The sequence below is a fragment of the Eurosta solidaginis genome, chromosome 4 (assembly GCF_040869045.1).
Source record: "Eurosta solidaginis isolate ZX-2024a chromosome 4, ASM4086904v1, whole genome shotgun sequence".
NCBI classification, from domain to species: domain Eukaryota; kingdom Metazoa; phylum Arthropoda; class Insecta; order Diptera; family Tephritidae; genus Eurosta; species Eurosta solidaginis.
Genome location: NC_090322.1, coordinates 240,415,366 through 240,435,545, shown reverse-complemented (window position 1 = coordinate 240,435,545; position 20,180 = coordinate 240,415,366). Strand labels below are relative to the sequence as shown.

The following is a 20,180-nucleotide window of genomic DNA, read 5'->3' as shown; positions in this document are numbered from 1 at the left end:
GGACCACCTTGGCCATTCTCCATTTCTCGGGTATGACAAAGGTGGAAAGAGACAGGTTGAAGACCTGCGCTAAATATTTGAAACCCTCTTTCCCTAGGCTTTTAAGCATCGGCATGGCTATGCCGTCTGGGCCCACTGCTTTGGATGGTTTAGCGCGACCAATGGCGTCCTCAACCTCTTTAGCGGTGATGGTGATTGGTGACGCGCTGAATTTGTGTTTATGTGCGTGTCTGTCGGCCCTCCGTCTAACTTTGTCGACCGTAGAATGCATTATATATTGTCGGCAGAAAGCGCTCGCGCATTTTTTCGCATCCGACAGCACTTTGTCGCCAAAGGCGATGGAAACTTTGTCTTTGTGCTTAGTCGGATTCGATAGGGACTTTACGGTGGACCAAAGTTTACCCACACCGGTAGAGAGGTTACAACCTCTTAGGTGCTCCTCCCATTTCGCCCGCTTGTGTTCATCCACAAGCAATCTGATGCGTTGGTTTATATCCCTTATTTGGGGGTCGCCTGGATCAAGCTGCCTTATAAGGTCACGTTCTCTCGCTAAGTTTGCGGCCTCCGCCGGGAAGTGGGGCCGGATTTCGGGAATTCTCCCGGCGGGAAATAAACGTGCCGAGGCGGATTCAATGACCTTGCGGAAGGCACGCTCCCCTTGGCGGGCATCAGTCGGGGTAGGGAGGGCAGCAAAGAGGTTGTCTGTAAAGGATTTATATTCTTCCCACTTTCCTTTTTTAAAGTTTATGAAAGTGCGTTTTTCGGTGACGATGAAGTCGGCGGTACGCTCGAGCGAAACAAGTATAGGCAGGTGGTCGGATGCCAATGATACCATCGGCTGCCAGTTGACGCAGTTTACGAGTTCTGCGCTCACGATTGAGATATCTGGCGAACTGTGACAGCTTCCTACCATACGTGTGGGGGCGTCTCCGTTTATTGTGCAGAACGTCGTTTCTTCTATTTGATCCGCCAACATCTCGCCCTACTGTCCGCCCGCAAATTTGAATGCCATAGATCATGATGGGCATTGAAGTCGCCTAAAATAATGCGATTGTTTCCAGTGAGTAAGGCTCTGATATTAGGGCGGTATCCACCGGGGCAACAGGTGGCAGGGGGGATGTAGATGTTGATGATTTCTAGGTTTGCATCGCCTGACCGGACAGATAGGCCTTGACGTTCTAAGACGTTGTCCCTGCGGTCGATGCCAGGATCAAATATGTGATATTGCACAGAGTGGTGTATTATAAACGCGAGGCCGCCTCCATTTCCGCTCTCGCGATCTTTTCTGTGGACATTATACCCAGAGCAGGTCTACTACGAAGATTGTAGTTATGAGTGGTAGCAGCTGTTTGAGTTGTTGGCGCCGTAAGGCGCGAGCAGCAGCGGGTACTTGTTGTGGCTTGCTGAGCAGCGGGGCTGCTGGAAGGTAATGGGGGGGCGCTTAGACGTAGACTACGAGGCGCCCTTGGGCGTGAACAGCAAGAAGCCACATAAGATTTATAAAAGTTACGTGGACGTCGGGTTTTGGGATCAAGCCCAGAACAACCTGTCCGATGCAACCATCCCTTACACGAGACACACTGAACAGAGTATGACCGTCCTAAAAAGATTCTTTTCCGGCAGATGCAGCAAAACCATTTCTCAGGACCGGGGTCAGGAGACGGACCCGGATTGGATTCGATACCTTCCCGGAGCAAGAGAATATGGAGCAGTCCTGCTGCAAGGAGCTGCTGGGAGGATGACAATTTGTGGGAGGGACGAAACAAATTAAATGGGGTTACACTGAAATGACAGTCCTTGGTCGGGAAAAATCCCGAGTCGCTCCGGTACATAGAACCGACTGCCTTGGGAAGCGAGAGAAGGCCACTCTTGTGAAACGGCTTTAAATTATGTAACATCGAGTTGGAAAGAAGAACTAAATCAAAAGAAAAGTATACTTGCGGTTTTTATCGACTTAAAGAGAGCATTTGAAACTATAGACAGAAATATAATGATTAAAAAATTAGAAAAAATTGGAATTAGGGGCAACGAGCTGCAGTGGTTTCAGAGCTTTTTAGGTAACCGAAGACAAAAAACAGCTATTGAGTCGGTTGTCTCGGAAGAGGTATTGACAGGAATTGGATTGCCACAAGGATCGGTTTTGGCACCGGTCCTATTTAACATATATATAAATGATATATCTTCGGCGCTAAAACATAGTAAAATAAGGCTGTTTGCGGATGACGCACTGCTCGAAGTAAGTGAACTTGATATCATGTTAGCTAGGAGCAAAATGCAGGAAGACTTGAACACCCTATACAGTCGGCTTTGTAACAATAAGCTTAAACTTAATGTTAATAAAACCCATTTTATGGTCATATCTAGAGCGATGAATAAGGAATCTTGTAATATCGAGCTAAAAATAATGAACTCAAACATTAACGAAGTTAAAACTTTCAAGTACTTAGGGGTTCAGATTGATAATAAATTAAAATTTAATGATCATATTGATTATATAGTTGCCAAAATAGGCAAGAAAATTGGTTTTTGGAAAAGATCATGCAAATTTATCAGTAGAAAATACAAACTGAAAGTGTATAAATCCATCATAGAGCCGCATTTCATATATTGTCCCACAATATGCTTTATGGCAAATGTAACTCAGGTAGATAAGCTACAAGTTATGCAAAATAAAGCTATGAGATTTATATTAAACATGAGGTATGATACTCCCATTAATAACATGATAGAAGCACTAAACTGGTTGAGTATAAAACAGCTCATATTCTACCACAGTATGAAATCTGTATTTAATATTAAGCACGGTAAATTACCAACATACCTCAGCCAAAATCTTAGATATGTAAATGATGCACATTCATACGTAATCAGAGAAAACAATAATTTTAGATAACCTCTTTTCAAAACAGAAGTGGACAAGCAAAATATATTTTATAAGGGCCTGAAATATTTCAACGAACTTCCTAATCACATAAAAAGTAGTAATAACTTCAATACTTTTAAAAAAAAATTATTGGAGCATTGTAAAACCCTTCCAATAAGATAAAGTTGTTTTTTCTTTTATTTTTTACATGACATACCGATACTGGAGCGCGAAAAGGGAATGGTAATACTGGTAGCAGCAAAATACAATGCACCCGGCCCTAAGGAAAAGAAAATCAGTCGCCACCTGTAACTCCAGACAGTTCCAACAACAAATTTCGCTGGAATTCGGTATCAGCCTATATTTACTGTTGCTGATCGGGATCACTCGCATTCCGACAGCATTAATATAACAATAAAATTATATGATGTGTAACTAAAATAAGGTCAAACAAAAGTTGGAGCAGGGGGGATTGGAAACACGTCCTTTTCAACCTCCCAATATATTTTGAATTGTGCTGATCGGAATCTTCATGCGTTCCGACAGCGTCTTTACTAAACAAAGTAGAGGGGTGATTGGGTACACTTCAATTTCCAACATCCAAAGACATGTTTAGCTGTGTTTATCGGAGATCAATACATTCCGACAGCTTAAAATACAAATATAATTGAAAAATATAAGTTCCAAATTTTGTTGCCTTAAGCTGGGAGCCCTGGAGGATTGGAAACGCGTCCTCTCCAACCTTTCTTAAATGACTGGCTCCCAGACTCGTCCGTTTGTTACGCCAGTAAATATGCTGATCGGAATCACATGGCATTCCAACAGCATATTCAATAGAAATAAATAATATAATAATGAATTGTACTTAGTAGTTTAAGTTTTAGGCTTAAACAGCCGGAATAATAAATAAATTAAATTAAATTAAATTAACCTAAAAACCGTAAAAATTTCACAAAAATGAAGAAAACGATAAAAAATAAAAACATATTCCACAAAAAATAAGTCTCCTAGTCAAAACGTATCCAAAACAATAAATAAAATCTGCAAAAATTTATTAAATTCACCAATTCAAACATTTTTAGGTTATGCGTATGGCGAAAGACCAAAAACCAATTGGTTGGCAATGGTATGATTATGGCGTTAGCGTTATGGTATGACACCAGTAATCGATTGCATTGATCTCCATAAGGTTGGTTAGATTAGCTGTTTTACCAGGTTATGGATAAGTCACCATTAATTGGCCGTTAACACAATGAATTAAATCTACAAAAATTATTAAATTCAACAACTCAAATATTTTTAGGTTATGGATATGGCGAGAAACCAAAAACCAATTAGTTGGCTATGGTATGGTAACGGCGTTAGCGTTATGTTATGGCATCATTAATCGATTACATTGATTTCCATAAGGTAGGTTCGATCAGCTGTTTTATCTGGTTATGGTTTTATGGTTATAAGTCACCATTAATTGGCCCATAAATATCACTGCAAGTATGTCTGCAAAGCAATCAAGCAGCTGCTAACCTAGCAGCATTTCGGGCAAACTGCCGCACATGTTTAAAAAAAGCGCCTTAAGTTACTACCTGGTTAGACCATTAGACACATGCAGTTTATATGTCATCACCTTGTTTGTAAGTGTGCAACCCTGCCGAAGGAAGATGTGCAAAAAGAAAATTGTGAAACCAGAGTGGAAAAGAGCAGTGCTAATATTTTTATTTAAAATTAAATATTTAGTGCGTATAATCATAAAATTTACTCCTAAACACAGAGGAGGGACTTCATTTATACCGAAAGTATTAAGAAATTTGTTTTGGGAAAGATTAAATGCCCGTTAAAAGCTATTTTCAACTATCTACGCGGCCGGCTCCCGAGGCAAGCAAAGGAGCACAATGGCGCACTCGCCAATCGGCAAACTTATAGATGTGTGCGTGTAAAGCTAAGAAGCACGAACCAAAATAAACAATGCAATAAAGATGTTATGAAGAGAGAAATGAAAAAAAATTTACAGTCTCTGGGCAGGGAAATGTGTAATACAGAAAATTGCTAAAAATAGTGACGAATGCAGGAACATTAAAAAATTGTGAAAAAAATGCAAAAGTTCTTTAGAAATTTTACAGAAATAACGCAATTAAAATATTTTATCGAATTTAAACTATAAACAATTTGATTAAATCCAGATTAGTAAGATTTTCGGTGAAATATTAGTATAATAAGTAAAATTTTTTGCGGCTTTTTTTCTACTTTGCCAATTTGGGGAGTCCGGACTTTGTGTAAATTAACAATTGCTGAAATATACAACAAACGAAGATTTTTAACAAACTTGTGTTTTGTTTGTAATAAACTAAATAGACAATTGCAGTACATATTCATTGAAAATATATCTGTAATTTAGCAAGTGACAATGCTTTTGAAGTGCACTAAAACGAGTGGAAGCGGTGCAGGAGGTAGTTCCAGTTCTCCCATTGCAGCTAATAGTCGTGTAACAGGTTTGTTGTAATTTAAATTTGAAGTACCTATGTAGATGCAGTATGTCTTTTTGTATACATATACGGATTTATATTTGGTATGTATGTATATACCTGTGTACGAAGATGTTAGAAGCAACCGGTGGGTAGTAGATATTTATGTACATATGTACCTAAGCTTTACTCTGTAGTAATCGCCTTATATCTACTTATAAATTTGGACTCTTCGCTCTGCAATGAAAAAGCTCAAACGAACGGAGGAACGAATTAATATTACCACATTGAACTTTCTAGGCCCTTCGGGCTTTTAAGAACTAACGGAGTTGTAGACAAGGCAACTTTCTATCATTCGATTCTATAAAAGATAACTCAAGCAGCAGAACGAATCGTCAAGCCTTAACACCGAAAATAATGTTAACCATGCCTAACGAATAGTCACTATCAAACAAATTAAACTTAGGATTGAGTACGACAAGACAAAATCCGCTAGACTATCATTAAGGGGGAACTGGAGATTAGAAGTGAGAGTTTGTTGTTATTGTTCCACACGTTTCCTTGCTTATTCGACAAGTCCATTAATGGATGGGAGATCAGGCATTAAACAGGTTTATAGTGAAATAGCAATCCTTGTTGTAATAATAAAAATTCTACGCGAAGCTTTTAGTAAGAGCTACTTGTGTAGTTTTTGTAAAGATTTGAATCCGGATGGCTTCAGTTTGGAGTACTTAGATGGCTACCATGAATGCTTCGAAAAATTTCTTCAAACGTAAGGTGGGTCAAATTAATATTTCGAAGTACAGAGCTCAGCAAGGACTTGGATCAACTCATTTATGTTCGATTAATAAAAGCACCCTTTGTTGGAAGTAAGAAGATGGCCAAAATATCTTCATATTTTAACTCCCCCAAATAAAAAAAAAAAATTTAATCATTTTGGAAGTTTCTTCTTTAATATAAAATCATGGATATACCGACTTTAATACATATTAGCTCTGAAACACTTTAAAAATATCTACGTTTGCCATTAGGAATTTGGTCTCGTGACAATGTAGGTCTGTATTTACACATGTTAATTCATGGCAATCGCGATGTATCGGAGCGCCAATTAAATTGTGTAGAGAACCATCTTTCATCGTTGCTTTCATAGGCTTTGTTCATGTTCGCCAATAAAAGGCCAGCTTAGGTTCGGTTTGGGTATCAGGGTTTTTCCTTTTCCAGTTTGCCATTCCGACCTCGAGCGGTCGTAGAAGGTACGGCGACCATGATAGTTGTTTTTAAAAATTTTGTAAAGCATTTTTTATGCCTTTAAGGACTGACCTGAAACTTTTTTAAATGGTGCTCAACGTTTAACTAATCGCGTCAGTAACTTCTCCGTTGGCCTAACTGGCGCCAGTTGACAACACCAAAAAAATTTAGATCGTTTTCTATCTGGTCGAGTAGCCGAGTAGGGGCCGCCCTCTTTCTCTGCTTCTTTAGGCGGTTTCCATAAGAATACCTCTTCCTCCTTTCCATTCGCATAGCATCGAGAGCAATTTTAGAGATTTAGAGGGATTTAATGTGTTTACAAGCGCAATACAAAGCTCTATAGCTTCAAAGTTTCCGCAACCCAATTGTCAACCTTACCTACGCGAGGGGAATCCTGTTACAAATATGAATGCATCATACACATGTTTAGCAGGTAAGCCTCTGGCGACCCCAGGTTCCTCTAGGCACTAGGGGGTGGGGGATGGCCCGGAAGGTTTAATGTGAGTGTAGTGTATTTCAGAGCTGTAAAATGATTCAATCAATACAGTTATAAATCAAGATTGATTAATTTTACAAGTATGATTGTTTGATTTCAAATATATAAGCCAAGTTTGAATGCGATTTCATTTTTTCCATTCAAAAATTCCGTTAGTGTTTGCATGACTGTCAAAAAGCATTCAGCTTGATTGTGAATGCATGGACAGCACTCCCACTCACGATGATTGCAAAATTTGTTGACTGCAATCATTTTTTCATTCAGTTCCATTGAAATATCCATTTTTAGGGTTGATATTTTCGTACTTTTGATGGCTAACATACCTGTGATTGGTTTGAAGGTGCGAAAATAGTTATAACTAACCGGGCTGCCATATTTAATATAAAACATTATGTTTGATTCTAAAAAGTTTTATTCTGGGAATTTTGCCCCAAATGAATAAAATTCATTTCTGCATGCTTCAGTTCTGATTGAAATAAATAAGAAACATGAATAAATGAGATAATACATTCGTAAAACATAATTTGAATAAAATATTTCCAAATAATTCCAAATAATTTCCAATCATAAATCCCAAATGCGGTTCTCGCACTCAATAGCGACTGTAACTCTGACTCAATGTTTTGACATTTTATATTGTAAAACTGTATTTTGGTATTTTCTACAAAATAAGCATAATTTTTTTAAAAGTCAAGTAGAAATCAGTTGCCACATAAATAAGGAATATAATGGAGCGCTTTTTGTAGATTATAGTGCAGTGAAGGTGGAGAAAAATGCGTTTATAAACCTGAAACGGTAGACGTCAAATAGTTGTGCACAGTGTTCTACTTTATATCAAAAACACATAAAATGTGATTGTATTATTCAAAGGCCCAGCATTTCTTGATCTTCTCCAAATATATATTCTCAGACCGCGAGACCATTGCATTTGCAGATATAAGCTTGCCTTTACAATACAGTCATTTCATCATTTCTTGATATGGAATTTTGGACCTCTGTCTATTTCACTAAGCACATTGTGCTTAGTTGTTATAAATGTAAAGGCTTTAACCACAAATCTGTGGAATGCAAAAATGAGGAAGCCTGTCACAAATGCCATGCCAGCCATAATTCAAAAACGTGTAATGAAATTCCCAGAAATTCCCTCAAATTTAAGTTGTATTAAAGCAAAGGAAAAGTTAAACCTGCCATTAGACATAAATCATGATACATTTGACAAAGAATGTCCTTGCTATGTGAACAAATTGCAAAAAAGAAAAAGTAAGCTCGGGTATTAGCAATTAAAAAATTATGAGGCCATCAATCTAAAAGATAACATTAGGCAGCGAAAGTTGAAAAATAAAATAAAGTGCATATACCTTAATATAAACAGTATCACAGCCAATAAGGAAGAAGTTGAAAGAATGATAGAAGAAGAAGCTCCAAATTTTGTTTTTTGTACAGAGACTCATACCACAGAGAATATCAGTGATTCAGAGCTTAATATTATTGGTTATGTTGTTGTTGTTGTTGTTGTTGTAGCGATTAGGTTACTCCCCGAAGGCTTTGGGGAGTGTTATCGATGTGATGGTCCTTTGTCGGATACAGATCCGATACGCTCCGGTAACACAGCACCATTAAGGTGCTGGCCCGACCATCTCGGGAACGATTTATATGGCCACATTGAACCTTCAGGCCATCCCTCCCTCCCCACCCCCAAGTTCCATGAGGAGCTTGGGGTCGCCAGAGCCTCATCTGTTAGTGAAACGGGATTCGCCGCTCGAAGGTGAGGTTGACAGTTGGGTTAGAGAAGCTATATATTGCGCTACACAACCCCTTGAATCCCTATTATTGGTTATAACCATACAAGGTGTGATTCACACAGCCGACACACAGGTGGTGTATTTGATATATATTCATAAATTGATTAGGTTCAAAGTAATATACAACAGTAATATAAACAATAATATGTGGTGTGTTGTGCTGAAAACATCGAGAAGCACAATTAAGTGGCAAATTGGTGTAGTATACCATTCACCGAATACAAGCGATGCTGAGTTCATTAGATACATGGGTGAAATGCTGGACGAATATTTTAATGAAAATGGAAACAATGTCATTATTGGTGATTTCAATATAAACATGAATGTAAGGTCAACTTACTCAAACCAGCTAAACCAAACATTCACATCAATGTCAATGAGACAGTAAATCAATTTTAATACAAGAATAACCGAATCATCACAAACCAAAATAGACCCTTCTCTATAGCAATAGCGGTGATATCGAAATACAAAACTTAGAGAATCAGAGAATATCAGATCATGAAACAATTTGTATCAAACTGCCTGTACAAAAAAACTACAAAATGAGAGTGTATGATAACCGCTTATGCTGGGACAACTATACGGTTTATTAAATCATCTTAGGAATTATAATCTGGCCGAACTTACAAACTGTGACATCGATGAGAAAGTCACAGTCATAAATAATATTTTGGAAGACGTAATGGATACGATAATATTTGAAAAGCAAGTTCAAATCAAAATAATGAATAAGTGGTACGATCGTGAACTTACAGAGCTGAACAAGCAAAAATTTGAACTTTACAAGTTGGCAAAGATATCAAACTCATGGGAGAATTACAATGATATAAAACGGCACTACAAAAGAGTAATCAAGTTTAAAAAGAAGAAATACATGGAGAATAAAAAGATGTATATTGGAACGATTTTCCGTCATCCCATGTCAAATTTGGTTTTGAGACAAACCGGTTTCGGCGTTGTGCCATCATCAGTGTTGATTTTCGTTCTGATCTGTTGTTGTCGTTTGTCCTGTATTTATAGTTCGTAGGTATATGAGCAGGTATTGTCAATTTGATGCTTGTTTATATTTAGTTATGTGTATGTGCTGTGTGTTCATTCAGAACCGAGGGTGGTTTACTAATCGATTTGTGTGGCTGACTGGGGTATTTAGAAATCTGTGATTTTAGTCGGTTTTTTGTTTTGGTGTGTTTATTGTTTTGTGTTTATTTGTTGTTGTGTGTTTGTCTGTTGTACCTGTGTGATTAAGTTGTTTCCGGTAAACAAGTTTTAAAGGCTCGAATATTGTGAAAGAAATTGTGTTTATCTGTTCGTTTATTATTCTACCGTCGAATGTTTTCTGTTTGTAGATTTCCATATTTCGAGTACGTTGAAACGTCGGCCCTTTTCCTGTATGTGAATAATCCTAACTGTTTTATTGATGTTTGCTGGGGAACATTCGTTCTCGACCATGTGATTCGCGAAGTTAGACTCGGGTATAATGTTTGGATTCCGTATTTTTTTGTTGTAATCTCTAATATGTTCTCTGAACCTCGTTCTTATTTGCCGTCCTCTTTGTCCTATGTAACTACGCTGGCATCCGCAGGTAAGCTTGTATACGCCGTGGCTGCTAAATGAATCCTCTGAGTTAATGTTAGTTCTTAGTTTTCGCCCTAGATTGTTCGATGTTTTGAATGCTGTGTTAATGTTGTATTTTTTAAAGAAGTTTGCCAATTTATATGTTGCTTTTCCAGTATATGTCATAGTCGTCCAGCTATTATTTTCATTTTCATTATTTCTTTTTGGTTCTCCATTTGTCCTTCTGAGCTTATCTACTAGTGCTTTTTTATATCCGTTGTTTGCAGCGATATTATATATGACCTCAAGTTCTCTCTTATATGCCTCTTGTGTAAGAGGTGTTCTTTCAAGTCTATGTACCAAGTGCCTTAATGCTGCATTTTTATGCTGTTGCGGGTGATTTGAGGTATTGTGTATTATTGTGTCGGTGGCCGTTGACTTTCTATATATGTCATAGTTAAATCTTTTGGCTTCTTTATCAATATTTATCGTGAGGTCTAGATAGTTGATTCCTCCGTCTTTTTCGGTTTCCATTGTAAATTTTATATTTCCGTGCTGCTTGTTGAGGTACTCCAGTACAAGCTCTTCGTTATTAGTAGTTAAAACGCATATTATGTCATCCACGTATCTAGCATAAAATGACACGCCTAATTTGGACTTCAGCTCCTGTATGTACTTTTCTTCCAGATTTTGCATGAACACTTCCATAAGAATTGCTGATGTGGGGCTTCCCATTCCAAGACCGTTTGTTTGTCTATATATTTTATTGTTGAATTGAAAATAGTTTTGACGTAAAGTGGTTTTTAGCGTATTTGTGATTTGCATACTTTTCACTTTGTTTTTTGTGTTATGAACTATTGTTGAGCTAACTATGTCCAAAGTCTCCGATAGTGGTATAGATGGGTATAAATCTTTTATGTCAAAAGATACCAATTTGCTGTTTCTTGTTAGCTCTACGGTCTCGAGTCTCTCTATTAGTTCTGTTGTGTTAGCTATTGCATATTCGTTCCTTAGCTCCAGAGTATCTATCAATATCGTTTTTAAATATTTGGACAGTTTGTAACATGGTGCCGATTTAAAATTAATGATGGGCCTCATTGGCGTGTCCGGCTTGTGGAGAATAAAATCACAATCAACAGTAACAACCAAATGCTGATGTGGAAATGTCTAAAAGGTGCTGTAAATATGAACAACGAGAATTCTCAAATAAAACGAGTTTTATAAACAACACTTATGTTGAGGAAGATTATGAAATTGCAAGACAAATCAGTTTTTTATTGAAAGTATAAGAATAATACGTAGTAGCATTGAAACCATTATGCCAGTTGAAGCTGAGGTAGACATAAATAGAAATTTATCTGAAATTAAAAATGTAAGTGTTGATCAGTTCTTGCGTACAGCGGCAACATTACAAAATAAATATGGTGGAAGAAAACTATTAACAGAAGGTGTCGTTAAAGATAGTATGGTATACTTAGGATACAATTATACTAGCATAGTTAATGAAAGCTTTAATAGTGATGTTTTTCCAGCATGCTGGAAAACGTCGACAATTATACCAGTTGAAAAAGTTAAAAGAACAGTAAAACCAGAAGAAATACGGCCAATATATACGTTACCTAGCTATGAAAAAATAATAGAGAAAATTGTAAAAGAACAGCTGCTAGAATATGCAAATAAATATGAAATTATTATTAGCGAGCAATCAGGGTTTAGATCAAAACACTCCTGTGAAACCGCACTGAACATGGCGATAGCAGAGTGGAAAGTAGGAATGTCTTGCAAACTAGTAACAGTCACAGTTTTTCTTGAACTTAAAAGAGCTTTTGAAACTATTGATAGAGATATGATGTTCAGGAAATTATATAACATCGGCGTCCGAAATACAGCTTTAAAGTGGTTCAGAAGCTACCTTACAGGAAGAAAACAGAAAACTTTAATTAGGAACGTGACATCTCCTGAAATAGAAGTTGAAATAGGTTTACCACAGGGATCAGTACCTCTCTGAAGTTGGCAAGACAACTTTTACGTGGAAAAAAATTACCTATTAGGAAAATTGCCGTGAATTTGCCGTAATTTATCCGTGAAACAAAAAAATTTGCCGTGGCCATATTTTAGAAAACCACCTTAGAGACCAGCTAGGAAAATAATTCTTGCACACGAATTTGCCGTAAATTTGCCGTAGATAAGTGGCATATTATATAATTTCGAAAAAAAAAATTTAACTTTTTTTTATGGTGCACCGCCAACTTCACGTGAAGTTAGCGTGCCACTTTTCGAAAACCAACTTAGACACCAGTTAGGAAAATAATTCTTGCACGTGAATTTGCCGTAAATTTGCCGTAGATAAGTGGCATATTATATAATTTCGAAAAAAAAATGTACTTTTTTTATGGTGCACCGCCAATTTCACGTGAAGTTAGCGTGCCACTTTTCGAAAACCACCTTAGACACCAGTTAGGAAAATAATTCTTGCACGTGAATTTGCCGTAAATTTGCCGTAGACAAGTGGCATATTATATAATTTCGAAAAAATAAATTTAACTTTTTTATGGTGCACCGCCAATTTCACGTGAAGTTAGCGTGCCACTTTTCGAAAACCACCATAGACACCAATTAGGAAAATAATTCTTGCACGTGAGTTTGCCGTAAATTTGCCGTGAATTACGCGTGAAACAAAAAAATTTGCCGCGGCCTTGTTTTAGAAAATACAGGGTGGCACACCAACTTCACGTTAATTTGGCGGTGCACCATAAAAAAAATTTGAATTTTATTTTTCAAATTTATAAAATATGCCACTTATCTACGGCAAATTTACGGCAAATTCGTGTGCAAGAATTATTTTCCTAGGTGGTCTCTAAGGGGGGTTTCTGAGGGCGGCACGCTAACTTCACGTGAAGTTAGCGTGCCACCCTGTATTTTCTAAAACATGTCCGCGGCAAATTTTTTTGTTTCACGGATAATTCACGGCAAATTCACGTGCAAGAATTATTTTCCTAACTGGTGTCTAAGGTGGTTTTCGAAAAGTGGCACGCTAACTTCACGTGAAGTTGGCGGTGCACCATAAAAAAAAGGTAATTTTTTTTTCGAAATTATATAATATGCCACTTATCGACGGCAAATTTACAGCAAATTCGTGTGCAAGAATTATTTTCCTAGCTGGTCTCTAAGGTGGTTTTCTGAGGGTGGCACGCTAACTTCACGTGATTTTCTAAAATATGGCCACGGCAAATTTTTTTGTTTCACGGATAAATTACGGCAAATTCACAGCAATTTTCCCAATAGGTAATTTTTTTCCACGTAAAAGTTGTCTTGCCAACTTCAGAGAGGTGGGATCAGTACTAGCCGCGATTATGTTCATAATATACATAAATGATATTAAAACTTGTTTGAGTCACTGTAAAATAAGACTATTTGCAGATGATGCATTGTTGACGATAAGCTGTCCATCCGTAACTGAGGCCATATCAAAAATACAAGCGGATATAGACTCTGTATATAAATGGCTATGTCAAAACAAGCTCAAAATTAATATTGAGAAAACAAAATGGATGGTTATGAGTAAAATACACTCAGGAGTTGACAATGTAACCCTAAAAATAGCAAATATCCAATTAGAAAGAATAAACCAAATAAAATACTTAGCAGTTATAATAGACGAAAGATTAAAGTTTGATGAGCATATTAAATATGTAGAGGGGAAAGTTTCAAAGAAGATAGGTTTTATGATATGGACGTGCAAGCACGTAAGTCGATACTATAAAACAATGGTTTATAAGTCTATCGCTGAACCTCATTTTATATATTGCCCAACGATTCTATTTACAATAGCTGATTCAAGGATAAATACGTTGCAGAAAAAACAAAATACGGTGATGCGATTTATTTTAAAGAAGCGTTTTGATACTCCCATACAAGAGCTACAAAACAGCTTGAACTGGCTTAGTGTAAAACAGCTTGTGTTATAATATACTTTGAAATTCATACACAACATGAAATTAGGAAACTTACCAAATTATCTAAATGATCGTGTAAAATACAACAACGATGTCCATAACTATAACACAAGAAACAAAAATAATTTCCACTTGCCAATTGTAAAATCCGAATTTGATAAAAAGAGTATATATTTTGAGGGATTAATTGAATACAATGAACTTCCTAGGGACTTAAAAGATTGTAAAAATATGAAAGAGTTCAAGAGGCTATTATACGAATATTGTAAAGGAGTACCTATTAGGTAAAAAAGAAATACATGTTATAGCTCAAAATTAATTATGGAAAATCCAAAGACTGTATAATGTATAAATGTGATCTCATAGATTTAATCTAAGTCTAAAGACTGTAATAAATAAAATAACTAACTAACAAGTAACTTGAATTCTTTTATTACAGCATGTTAGTGATATCTATCTTTGTGAAGGAAAAGTCACATATGGGACAGTCTTGAATATATGTATCGAAATTATAAAATATGTATCGAAATTCAAAAACACCTGTAAAGAATGTTTCAATGTATCTAAGTATAAGTCAAAAGTAAGTCATTATCAAAAAAAAAAAAAACAACAAAAAAACGTCTCTGAAACTTAAAAATGCCATTTTTCCGATTTACAAAGCCTTCGACATTGTGTGCATAACTTAAAATAAACCAAGATTTGATAGTTAATTTCCACTAGATCTACGGGTGTGATGTCGCTGTGCATTGACTAAGCTTCCCGTTGCGTTTGGTACAAATAGCATAAAGGCATCAGAGGGATCAAAACCATGGAGTTTTTATACAGATTATTATATATAAAAACGAATTTTTTTTCTTTTCTTGGAGACCCTGCAATAGTTTTGAAAGTTTAGAAAGTTGTGGCAGCTAACGGTATCAATATTGACCCCTTTTTTTTGTTGAAAAATATGACCTGTATCGTTTTGAAGACTTTTTGAAAATTTGTTCATATAAGAAGATGAAATTCGCATGACAACAACGTTATTTTTTATTAATGGTGTAACTATATTGTACTCTTAATCACAGCGTGCTACAAGCTTTTTTCTTTATATTTCATGTTTGTTGAAAATGCTTCACTGTGTCTGGAAGGCGATGTTTTTTCTATTGTCATAAACGAAAAAATATATAAAATTTCATTAAATGACATAAGCACAATATTGGACTACCTACCCAATTGGAAACTTTATTGCTCATACAATATGTATCGCCGAGTCTTTTCCAAGAATATGTTAGCAAGAAAATCTTGGATTTCGCCCAAATAAATAAGTTAATAATAATACATAATTAGTTTTTCTCTTACAAAGGAAGATGTACAATTTTTTATTCTATGCGTCAAGCGAAGAAAGGTCTCTTTTACAATCAGATATGGACACATTGCTCAATTGGTCCACCATCAACTATATGCCACTTAATCTTAAAAAATAAAAATTCATGTAGATTAGTTCAGCCAGCTTCCTACATCCTTAACAATTATAATCTTGAACAGGTATACAGTTTTATAGACCTGGGGTTAATATAGGTGTTCTGGCGTTTGAAAAGCGATGGTATAAAGAATTCAGCGACCCGTACGTTATTAAATCTCTTTTTACAATATTAGTCAGACCGATATTAGAATGTGGTGTAATAATTTGGAACCCGAGCTACCAGGTTCATATTGATAGGCTGGAATCAGTCCAAAAACAATTCTTACTTTTCTCTTTAAGAGATTTCCTTGCTAGTCGTAGGAAAATGCTTGGAATTGTATTTATGATTAAATTACTAAATGGTCTCTAACTCATTTCTGTTGAGCGAAGTAAACAACTTTAATGTCCCGTACCGGCCTTCAAGACATCTTAAACCTCTCTACCTAAAATATTGTAGAACAAATTTTGAATTAAATGAGCCCTTCCGCTGTTTGTGCCAGAATTACAACTCCCACTCTAGCACATTTGATGTTTCGGACTCGCTTTTTTGTATTAAATCTGTTCTTTCCTCTCTTAATAGTAACTAATTCTTTTTATTTACGTATTTAATTCATTTTCTACTAATTCTATACATTATATGTATGTATATTAATTAATAATACGGCATTTATTTAACTTAGCTGATGAGGTTTCCTCTGTAGCTGAGCAGTTTTAGATTTCGACGGTTAACAAACCATTGCCTTACAACGACTCGGCATGAACAGGATTAGCCTGGTTTCATTGAAACTTGAATGCTTTAAGTCCTTTAATTTATGGTGCTAAAACGTACACTAAGAATCATAATTTTCTATTTTGATTTATATCATGAAAATAACTTCTTAGTATTGAGAATAAGTACGTATATTTTTTTGAAAAAAATTTTGGGGAACGGTTAAGCAGAATTAATGTGTACACTGGGGGCTGTCAGTATGCAAAAAAAAAATGTAAAAGTAATACTGCGGAAGTGCTTAGACTTCAATTGTTCTTGGCAGTCGACATGTTTGTGTTCTTTTCTGGGATAAATATTGCATGCTTTTCGCAGTTCTCCCGAAATTTTTCGTCCTCATTTAATACAATATTCAGGGCTGTCATGGAATCCAATTGTTGTCGGAATCGGATTTAAAAACGACAAAAAATTACTTTGGTGTCATGAAATCCAATGTTATCGGTTTAATGTTCGAATTGGAATTAGTGTCGGTTTTAGGTGTCACAGAATCCGTATTTATTGATTTTGCTATCGGAAACAAACCAATCAGTTAAATGCTGTTGGATTTCATTTTTTCATAGTTGTTTTTCCCTTGCAGTTGAATATTTTCTAAAAATGTAAGTAAATAAAGGTTTATTTTATAAAAATAAATGTAAATTTACATATATTTTCATTCTTAATAGGGAAAAGCATAAAAATTCAATGCAAAACAGTATTTTGATTAAATTTATGGAGAAACATCCAGATATTGCGAAGGGCTTCACGAAGCACATCATCTAAAATCGTTGGCACCTACACTCATGCTAAAATCCTTCCCAACTGATCTTTGATAGGATATATTTAGAAACGCACATTAAGGAATATTTTTACTTACGCTGTCTCTGGCAGCTCCAATGGATTGCTGCGATCTCTCAAAATTTTTCTTTTGACCTTCTCACAACTTTCTTCTTCCAATAACATAAACGCTACAACCGCTTATGCCATTTTGAACTCAATAAATTTGTTTATTTCTGTTTAAATGCACAAATAATTAATTTTACAAAATTTTGCCAAAAAAATTAACATCAAAATTGCCGGTGCACCGATAACACTGCAAAACAGCTGATTCGAACATCGCTTTTATTTACATTCGAAAAGAGCAAAACCAATACGGTTTTATGACACCAATTTAAATCAATATTGGTTTGTAATTCCGACAAAACGCAAAACCGACTTGGATTCCATGACAGCCCTGATTGTCCGAAAAAGCATCATTTTGTACAAATTTAGTGCTCGTTATATTATTCAATAATAACAATAAGGAAGAAGGGACATCCCCATTACCATTGCCATACATGCGCTCATTTCCTACTGGTGCGCTTGGTGTGTAAAATTATTTGAATACATTTTTTATTTTTATTTGACAATTGCATGCTAACGATGTAAATTCAGAGACTTCACCTTTAATACAAATCCTAGTACTTTCGGGACTCCAAAATTTTCAAGAAACATGAAGTGCCGTCAGAAAACCGCTTTTTAAAGCTTACCTAATTCAATATTAATTTAGCATGCGCGCATACATATACATACGAATACATACAAACCTATAGAAGTAGTACTGTTTTGAATGTAGGAATACTTTTTGAAGTTTTTGAATGTTGCTTATTATTAAAAGCAGAACATGCACATAAGTATGATGTTATGAAATTTCTTTGACTTATCAGATCACAATAGATTAAATGGTTTTCAAAAAATTATGGTATTAATATACAATGTATATTATTTTTTTAAAATATGTGATTGTTAGTTTGAATTGAAAATATTATGCAACGATGTTTGAAACTTATTTATTTCTGAATTAATTTTAACCCTTATGATTTGATGCATAAAAGGTTATCCCAAATAAGATTGTGCACTTTCGTAGGTTAAGTTTTTTAAATCTAAGGAATGTCTAAATCCCGGTAATAATTACTATACAAGATACCGAAAATACCGGGGTTCCGAAATTATAAAATATTGACATCGCATTTGGCGGCACATGTTGCTATTATTCGGAAAGTAGAAAAAATGATCTAAAGCACTAATACCATTTTACTAATACCATAAAAAACCGTAAAAGTGCAAGAAACTTTTTTTATGAAAAAATAGCACAAAAAAGAAAAAAACAACGTAAATAAAGAATACCAAGATTCATGCTTCTTAGAGAGTAGGCACAGTTTAGAAATTTTGCAGTAAAGTAAATAGTTTTCACCCAAAATAGATTGCTCGATATCACGACGATTTTCACAGATTTTTATATAAATGTGCCATATGTTGTTGTATGGTGCGCAAATGATGTAAAATTTTGGATATATCTATTTTACTTTATTCTACCCAAGATAATAAGGTTATTCGTTGCATCTGTCACTCTGCATCGTAATGGCATAAACTAATCGAGAACAAGTAAGGAAGGCTAAGTTCGGGTGTAACCGAACATTACATACTCAGCTGAGAGCTTTGGAGACAAAATAAGGGAAAACGACCATTTAGCAAAGTGAACCTAGGGTAACCCTGGAATGTGTTTGTATGAAATGGGTTTCAAATGGAAGGTACTAAAGATTATTTTAAAAGGGAGTGGGCCATAGTTCTATAGGTGGACGCCATTTCGGGATATCGCCATAAAGGAGGACCAGGGGTGACTCTAGAATGCGTTTGTACGATATGGGTATCAAATGAAAGGTGTTAATGAGTATTTTAAAAAGGAGTGGGCCTTAGTTCTATAGATGGACGCCTTTTCGAGATATCGACCAAAATATGGACCAGGGTGACCCAGAACATCATCTGTCGGGTTCCGCTAATTTATTTATATATGTAATACCACGAAGCGTATTCCTGCCAAGATTCCAAGGGGTTTGATTTCGCCCTGCAGAACCTTTTCATTTTCTTCTACTTAATATGGTAGGTGTCACACCCATTTTACAAAGTTTTTTCTTAAGTTATATTTTGCGTCAATAAACCAATCCAATTACCATGTTTCATCTCTTTTTCGTATTTGGTATAGAATTATGGCATTTTTTCATTTTTCGTTATTTTCGATATCGAAAAAGTCGGCGTGGTCATGGTCGGATTTCGGCCATTTTTTATACCAAGATAAGGTAAGTTCAGATAAGTACGTGAACTAATTTAGTAAAGATATATCGATTTTTGGTCAAGTTATCGTGATAACGGCCGACCGGAAGGACAGACGATCGACTGTGTATAAAAATTGGGCGTGGCTTCAACCGATTTCGCCCATTTTCACAGAAAACAGTTATCGTCATAGAATCTATGCCCCTACCAAATTTCACAAGGATTGGTAAATTTTTGTTCGACTTATGGCATGAAAAATATTCTAGACAAATTAAATGAAAAAGGGCGGAGCCACGCCTATTTTGAAATTTTCGTTTTTTTTTTTTTTTTTGTATTTTGTTGCACCATATCATTACTGGAGTTGAATGTTGACATAATTTACGTATATACTGTAAAGATATTAAATTTTTTGTTAAAACTTGACTTAAAAAAATTTTTTTTTTAAGTGGGCGTGTTCGTCATCCGATTTTTCTAATTTTTATTTAGCACACATATAGTAATAGGAGTAACGTTCCTGCCAAATTTC

At 35.7% G+C, this 20,180-nt stretch overlaps 1 protein-coding gene across 1 annotated transcript in view; it reads left to right on the top strand.

Moving 5' to 3' along the window:
- The first annotated feature begins 4,551 nt into the window (after positions 1–4,551).
- Positions 4,552–20,180, top strand: part of NFAT (NFAT nuclear factor) — a 284,245-nt gene continuing 268,616 nt past the window's right edge. The window contains exon 1 of the mRNA XM_067785265.1: positions 4,552–5,349. Coding sequence (XP_067641366.1) covers positions 5,265–5,349 — 85 coding nt within the window. The 5' untranslated portion in view covers positions 4,552–5,264. The remainder of the gene's footprint in view (positions 5,350–20,180) is intronic.